General features: G+C 41.3%; 1 protein-coding gene across 1 annotated transcript; it reads right to left on the minus strand.

Moving 5' to 3' along the window:
- Nucleotides 1-969: 969 nt before the first annotated feature.
- vbp1 (von Hippel-Lindau binding protein 1) lies at nucleotides 970-4,346 on the minus strand. The gene is made up of 6 exons (XM_079370860.1): nucleotides 4,197-4,346; nucleotides 3,083-3,207; nucleotides 2,336-2,402; nucleotides 2,143-2,241; nucleotides 1,919-2,057; nucleotides 970-1,668 (listed from the first exon to the last, which is right to left on the minus strand). Exons 1-6 carry the CDS (start codon nucleotides 4,275-4,277, stop codon nucleotides 1,592-1,594), a joined length of 588 nt encoding a protein of 195 aa, XP_079226986.1. The 5' UTR covers nucleotides 4,278-4,346; the 3' UTR covers nucleotides 970-1,591.
- Between the last annotated feature and the right edge of the window lie 3,681 nt (nucleotides 4,347-8,027).

Here is an 8,027-nt window from a genome sequence, read left to right on the forward strand (position 1 = left end):
GTCTTTGCATGTCAATCATACCATGTGACTATTACGTTAAAATAAGTTCAAGGGAACCAAAACTCGGCTGTTGCCATGACACCAGAGCCAGCGAAAATGATGACCTCAGTGACCCTTGTCCTTATAAGGTAATGGTTGGGAAAAACTCCAAACTGGAGGCTGGAGTGACTTGACCTCTATAAACACCATAAACCAGAACATGTTTCTTTGAGGATCCAATCCAAGCGGTCCAAACTTTGGAGAATCTATGATCAATATGAAGCCACATTACAGCCACACACTTACTGTTGTTGATGACAGTGTACCAGTGCAGTCAGCTGTGATGTAGTACCTTATGATACCACTGGGGGGAGGCATAGACACACATGGATCCACATCCATCCACCTACCAGTCCAGCACCTCTCTAGTTTTAATTCTAAGCTCCTCTCAGACGGGACGATTTTCTCATCTTCCTCCCACAAAAATCCCCAAATATTTATCTGACAACATTTCAGTTTCCTCTTTTTTTGGTGGCGTTTGTCATGAATTATCTCCCCGTTCTTTAAGAGAGGAAAAAATAAATACATTTCAGAATAGTGTGACGTGGATGAAGGATGCATCTTTTTTTAATTTTTTTTTTATCTAATACTTTAAAATGGTCCCTCAACTGGAAAGTAGCTGCACGTGCACATGCTTGCTGTAATCCATACTGCGCCCTCTGCTGGTGAAAAGGAACTGACAGTGTAAAACAATGTAACTCAAATAAAACACACATCGGTGATAAAATCAGTCGTGATCGACACTCGATGTGGTGAATCCGGCTGATATTATTGGCTGGCCGTTTAATCAGTCGGGCTCTAGTAATAGAGGCGTGACATTCACGCTCTAAAGGTTGGATAGTTTAGAGTTTGTGACATGCTGTTACTCTGTTCTGAACACTCAGCGTCTCATTGGTTGAAACCAGCAGAAAGAAAAGACAGAACAGCAGATGGAGGTGTCGTCTCTTTGCCCAGGTGTTCTTCTTTTACTTCATTCTTTGTTAATGATGAATACAGTGAGAGACAAATAAATATAGACAGAACAGCAGCTGAGAGGGGGGGAAGAAGTGATAAAGAGGACGACAGCTGATCCCTCTGAACTCCTTAAAAGTCCTGCAAGTGAGTCAGAAAAAAACAAAAAAAACGCTCTGCAATCTTCTGTGGCGTTCATCCGACGAACCCGATTCTACAGCGGCAACGGGATGATTTTGAAGAACGAACAACTCGAGAGCGAGGTCCCACGTGATTATTTGTTGGAGGTTGAAGGAGACGGAAAAATAAAAAAGGAGGGCGGGGTGGAAAGAGAAGATGCAACTTGTCCCCTATCTGCCAGAGAATAACACATTGAAATCATGAAGAAGAATACAAAAACTGCTGCACCGTTGCATTTGTTTTGTTTTTTTAGTTTGTTTTTTTTACTTGAAAAAATACTTTAAAAATTAACAAATCAACAGAAAACAGTAGTGGAGGGAGTCGGAGCTTGACAGAGCTCTGAGGGAACATACACGTGATGTTACGGGCTTGTTTTCTTTTTTTTATTGACTAAGGAGGAAAGGCGGTGCGGACGCTGATATTAAGACTTGTCTGCAGATTTGAGGAGGTTCTCTTTGCTCCTTCTTTTCACGTCCCAGTTGTAGACTCGTGCCATGTCTGAGGGAGCGAGGAGTTAAGGGGGAAACAAACAAAAACAACCCGCAGACACATTTTTCATTTTCTAAAAACCTTCGATCTGAAGATGAGAGGCAGAAGCAGTTTCACCTTTTTGTCAGCAGATGTCGCCGTTTACGCTTCCTCAAAGTCGACCCCCTTTCCAACAAAACTATACTCAAGCGGTGTCGGACCAGACTAAAATCTCTCTCTCTCTCGCTGTCGAGCTCGAACCCACACAGTGGAAGGATACTGACTTCAGTGGTGGTGAACTGGTCGCGCAGGAAGTCCAGGTCGTCCTCGAGCGTCTCCAGGTTGCGAGACGCCGTGGATAGATTCTTCTCTAGGAGAGCCTGGGCTTCATCGATGTCGTACTCTAACATGACGTTAGCCTTTCGAAGGAGGAGAAAACGGTGAGAGTCTGAGCGAGCGAGCGAGCGGGACGATTTTACCGCCCTGAGAAAAAGTTTGACTCACCCCTAACCAAAGGCAGACTTTGTTGGTGGGCGGCACTGAGGCCTTGCAGAAAACGTTTTCAGCCAATAGGAAGTGTGTTTCCATCGGGTCTGTGGTGTCCTGGAAAATAGAGGGGGGAAAAAAAAGAGGAAACATTTGGACAAACGTACGGCGGTGAATCAGCGTTAGATCCGTTTTCTGAACTCTTACTCACCTTCTTCTTCTGCATGTGTCGAAGGATTTCTAGCGTCTGTTTGATTTGAGGGATCTGGCTCTTCAACCTACAAACAACGAGAAACAACTTTTTAGTCCCGCTAAGAAGACGCTCATCAGGAGAGCACACTCGCTGATGGATGTAGATATATTGGGAACGCCGAGGCCAGCTGAACGTTTAAACTCGGGGTGGGATTTGATTTAAAAATATATATATATATATATATCTAATTAAATCAGGTCTTACTAATCAATCGATTGAAGTTAATTGCATGCATTTAGTGAGTAAATTTGTGAGTTGGTCAATTAATCGAGTTTGGGCAGCAAATACCCCGTTTGTACTCGTAGCTGTATGCTAGCTAGCTGCTAGCGCTAGTAGCTCCAGTGGTTTGCGTGCTCGCTCCGGCATGCTTTGCATTGAGATGGTACCGGAGGGTTTGCAAACTCTTTCTTTTGCACAGAACCAAGTTTTTAAAATCAAGGCTACCGTCAGGTCGTTTCTTAAATTGTCCTAGCATTAGCTATAACAGCGCGCTTTCATCCGAGTAGCCTTTAGCCAAACTCTGACATCACGTGTGCGTCAGTGTAACCGCTGTACCGGAAATTATGATGCAAACTGTGATTAAATGTGTTTAAAAAAAAAATATTTTCTTGAAATCAATTAAGGGTAATTAACGCGTTACAGTCCGACCACTAGCTTAAACACGCGAAACACAAAGTAGCGCAGACGTCTCCCCCTGGGTGTCACCTGAGCTTCTTCTGGGACAGGTTCAGCTCCATGTATTTATACTTGTGGTACTGCTCTTCCAGCTTCCTCAGCACTGAATCTGCCGTCTCGTTACCGGGCTGCTTCATGAAAGAGTCGACATCCTCCTGCAAAGAGCGGCACACGGTGAGTATCTGACAGCAGCACCCCCTAGTGGACAAACTCATGTTACGACAAGCATCCTTTACAAATCTGTTCCTGCACTTTCTTGCTGATGACTCGTCAACAAACGCCTGATATGAGCTGAGTCATGTCTCAGGTTATTAGCTCTCAGAAACGACACCTCCTAAAAACTAGAACACATATCTATGTTTCACTTCTCGCTCCAAAAGTCGGGTTATATTATTTCTTTAAAAAGGAGCTTTAACCTCTCTTTGAGTTGTTGTTTCGTGCTTTAAAAGCATGTAGAAGTTTGACGTAAAGTTGGTTTCATCTTCTCGTGTTTTCACCTCTCCTTTTTTAGACGCCGTCTACGATCGTACAATGATGGCGATTAAATCTATCAGAGCAGTTCTCAAATCAGAGTCCAGGACCTGAAGGAGGCACGAAAGATAGACCGATAGGAGCTTTACTGATTCCTTGGAGAGGTTTTTCTCCAGGTGGGGGGTCCTCTCCAGGTACTTCCTCTATAATTAGACTAATTTCATTTTTAAATAACACAGTGACAGAGTGTGAAACTTCAGGTCATGGCTTCACTTTCAGAGGGGTTTGTTGTATATATCTGTGTAGGAGTCCTGTAATGAGGGGGAGGATATATAAACACACACACACACACACACACACACACACACACACACACACACACACAGACATCAGGGAGGAGATGAGGAGACAGCTAATGCTAACATAGAAGCTAACAGTTTTATTCAGACATTAGTCAGCACACTGACACCATGATGTCCACAGATGGACATGAACAGCCGCCCAGCCTGCACAAACACACAGCAGGATTTAAAATAAGCTAACTTAGCATGCTAGCACGTAGCCAGCGTGATGACGCGTGGACAGCAGTCTTCCCTCTCGTGCTATTTCATCTCGTGTCGGTTCATCGGGCTCATTCAATAAAGTCAATAAAGAAGCGTCAACCTCGACTTACCACAAACACAGCGTCTGGGATCCCCAGGTGCTTTTTCTTTGTCGCCTGCGCGGCATTGCTGTTGTCTATGGTCGCCGCCATCTTGGAAGAGAAGCTGCTCCTTCTTGGGCGTCAACCGTGTCAAAGAGGAGACTCTCTCTCTGCTGCCCCCAGCGGACGCAGCATGCAACTGCAGCCAGCAACCTCCCGTCAAATGCACATTTCCCAACATCTTTAACCCAGTTTGACCCGAGCTATTTAAACCTGCAGAAATTGATTATAACTGTAATCATTTATTTTAATAGTGTTAACTGATAATACATGTTTTTATGGATTCATTCATCTTGATGATTTTTTCTGTTTTTATTATTTTCTTTTATTACTGTCTTGTGCTTAGTGTTGCTTTTATTGATATCATCTCTATCCTGTAATTAACACCTTTAACTCTGTTGTTTTATCCTATAAAACACTTTGTAAACCCTGTTTTTATTTATATATACATACATACATATAAAGTTTGTTTATTATTATTGTTATTATTATTATTATTATTATTATTATTATTGTTATTATATCTGTCTGTTGCTGATGAGAGATTTTGCTTAACATGGATGTTTGACATTTGAGTTAAGGAGCCTTATAGAGTAAAGTACACAAACAGTCAAGTATTAGTGGGCAGAGCTTTCTTGCAGAATATAAGGAACACTGTTAAGAAGAATACTTCACCAGTGATGGTGAAATCCTGATCATTAAGCATGTTTTCCAATCCAATACAACTTTATTTGATTCAGCACTTTAAAAAACAACCACGTTTATTCAGAAAACATTATTTACATTTTTTAAACTCACCACTGATATCATAGCTCGCTATGTTTAGGAACAACTAGAACAACCAAAATACATGATATTCCCTTTTTTCGCCGCCTACAGATTGTGTCTTGTACCCACGTCCTCTTTGCTTCATCGGGGGGAGAACGATGTAAAATACAAAGCATGCATTAAAAAAATTAACGAAGCAGTGTGGGTCATGTGAATGCCTCCGAGTGCACAGTCAGCGATTTTCTGCCCAGAAAAAAAACATGAGGTAGACAAAGAGCTCAAGAAGAGATTCAAATTCAAATTCAAGAAACTTTATTTGTCCCCGGGGGGCAATTCAGGGCACGCAGAGCAGCAAATAAAGACAGTGCAACTATACAAAAAAGATTTAACCTATCAACAAGAATAAAGTGTAAAAGAAGAATCAGTGTCAGGATGTTAGTGTGTTAGTACAGGTTAGAATCCAGTCACAGAGTTAGATACGATGTTAGATGTTCGGGTTATGGGCTGCACTCTCCCGGTGGTTGGTCACGTTTGGCGTTTTTATCCTTCTCTGGATGTTTGGTCCAGCTCAGTTTCAAATTAATGGTTGCATCTTGATCTCGGATCTTCTTTTCCACCTGCACACCAGAAAATAAAGAATACTTTACTGTGTGCGTCTGTCTGGTTTAGACTGCATCTTACATACCTGTAAGATTTGCACTTTATACGACACGAGAGTAAAGAACATCAACAAGCAGTCAGAAATCCCTCAGCACGTAAATGTGAAAAAGAGCAGTCACCCATCTCAAGATGGCGTCCGTCACAGCCGGGTCTTTCATGTTGACAGAGGAGCTGTCTGCAGTCAGCGTCAGTCTCACCGAGTGTTTCCTGGTCGGAGGAGGAAGGACTGAAAGAAGGAGCCCTTCATATAAGACCTCTTTAACCCTTCAAGTGTTGTTTTTCAAGAAAACAGGAAAAACTAATCTGCTACTGACTTGTGTTAGAAGATCCATACGAGTTTCACAAGCTTGTTAAATATCAACCAAATCAGCTTTAATATTATCTAAATTATACTCAATATTATCTGTCTGTGGATTATTATGCTATCTTTTCGTTTGTCACTGTTTGCCTGTTATTTTGCTTGAATTTCCCTCGGGATCAATAAAGTATCTATCTATCTATCTATCTATCTATCTATCTATCTATCTATCTATCTATCTATCTATCTATTTCTTTAATTCAATACAGAGGGAGGACATATTTGTAATAATGAACAAATATTACAGATAATATTGAACAAATACAGACACATCTGTAATAAAATTGTTTTAGGATTACTTCCACACACACACACACACACACACACACACACACACACACACACACACACACACAAAAAGAGATTTAAACAAGCATATTGCCACCCAGACTGGTGATTGGATGATGCCATGTGTGATATATAATATAATAAACTATAGTTGTAAACTATAAACTAATATCGTCACAGTTCTAGTAAAAGCAATTTTTTTTTTACCTTTGTAGCAGAAAAAGCTGTTTTTATCATCGCAAGAAGTGTCGACCATTCCAACAGGTTTCCCGTCGAGCTGAAGTGCAGTACAGTTGGCGTTGCTCAGCATCTGGGGCTTTGCTGGAAGCCAGGGTGTGAACGTGGGTTCTCTCCCATCAGACCAGACCCAGGAGGACCGTGTCAGCCCAATCCACACGAAGAGCCATGTCCCACTCGTAAGATGCTCATTTTCAGTTTGCTTTCGCACTCTGGCCAGGTCTGTGTGATGTGTCCTGCAGGACGCCCGAGCAGACGCCCAGCTCAAGAGGCTTTTCTTCAAAATGAACCTTTCGGAGATATTGGTTTCGGACGCTGTAAATATTACAGGGATATAATTTTTATTTAGGCAAGCGCCATATAAAACATTCATCAAAAGCAGAATCTAAAGGTGTCCTCTATGCAGTCAGTTAGTACAAGTTCAAGATTTCTTGAAGGAAGTGAGTGTGGCGGAGTTTCAGCGGGTGTGATCGGCAATAAAGAAGTGAAGTGGAATCAGGATGCAGTTTTCATTTATGTCCGAACAATATAATTTGTTTTTTTCAGATATTGATAAAAATCATATCCAGAGATTTTAACAAAGAAATCGTGTTGGCTATGTCACTACTCAAATCATCATTATTAATAAAAACACTTCTCTTTGATTCGTGCTTAATACAGCCTTCAGATTCGGTTATATGTATATATATATATATATATATATATATATATATATATATATATATATGTATATATACTGTATATACTGTATATACTATGTCATTTTGAAATGTTACCACTATTCTTACCGTCGTAGCAGTAGAACCACAATTTTTCGGTGCATGGTTTAGCATGCCATTGTCCATCCAGTGCTATGGCCCCACAGTCCTCACTATATGGAGAGCTGCCCGTTGTCCAGTTCCAGTAGGCTGGTTCTCCCTCTCTGTAGTCATCAGCCTCTGACCGGGACCAGCCCCAAAGTCTGTGCAGACCTAAGTAGGCTAAGTTCACACTAGATCCAGCCAGACTAGCCAGGCCCTCCAGGTCTTGGTGGTTATTGACGGTGGCCAAATCTGTGTATTTTTCTCTACAATGTTTCAAAGCCTCGTCCCAACTTTTTTGCTGGTTGACGAAGTGATACTTCTTGTAATGGAGAGAGGTTCCAAAATGGCACAGCCCTATTGGAAATGCAAAATCAAACTATTAGAGCTTTTGGTTTATTTGCAAATTTGTCCGAAACTAATGAAAATTATCTTTAATCCATACGTCACCTGAAAGCACCAAAGTGCCAAACATTACCCTTTCCATGGTCCGTGTTGTCTAAGAGAAAATAACACAATTCATGTAAAAAAAAAAGTCAAGACTTGTTAGCCAAACACACATTTACCAAATAGGTGAATATTCCACATAGTCCAAACAATATAACTTCCATGAAATGGAAAGAATAAGATATCTCTCTGATGTACAAACCTGTGAGCGGTCTTCTCCGGCTCGTCTATTCATCTGTCTTT

The sequence above is a fragment of the Symphodus melops genome (assembly GCF_947650265.1).
Source record: "Symphodus melops genome assembly, chromosome: 20".
Taxonomy (NCBI): Eukaryota; Metazoa; Chordata; class Actinopteri; order Labriformes; family Labridae; genus Symphodus; species Symphodus melops.

Excerpts from the sequence above, each read along its gene's own strand:
- vbp1 (XM_079370860.1), bottom strand. The coding sequence starts at position 4,277 with ATGGCGGCGACCATAGACAACAGCAATGCCGCGCAGGCGACAAAGAAA. Across the intron at positions 2,403-3,082 it reads CTGTCCCAGAAGAAGCTCAG|GTTGAAGAGCCAGATCCCTC; the intron begins GTGACACCCAGG and ends CGTTGTTTGTAG. Across the intron at positions 2,058-2,142 it reads AAGTCTGCCTTTGGTTAGGG|GCTAACGTCATGTTAGAGTA; the intron begins GTGAGTCAAACT and ends CTCCTTCGAAAG.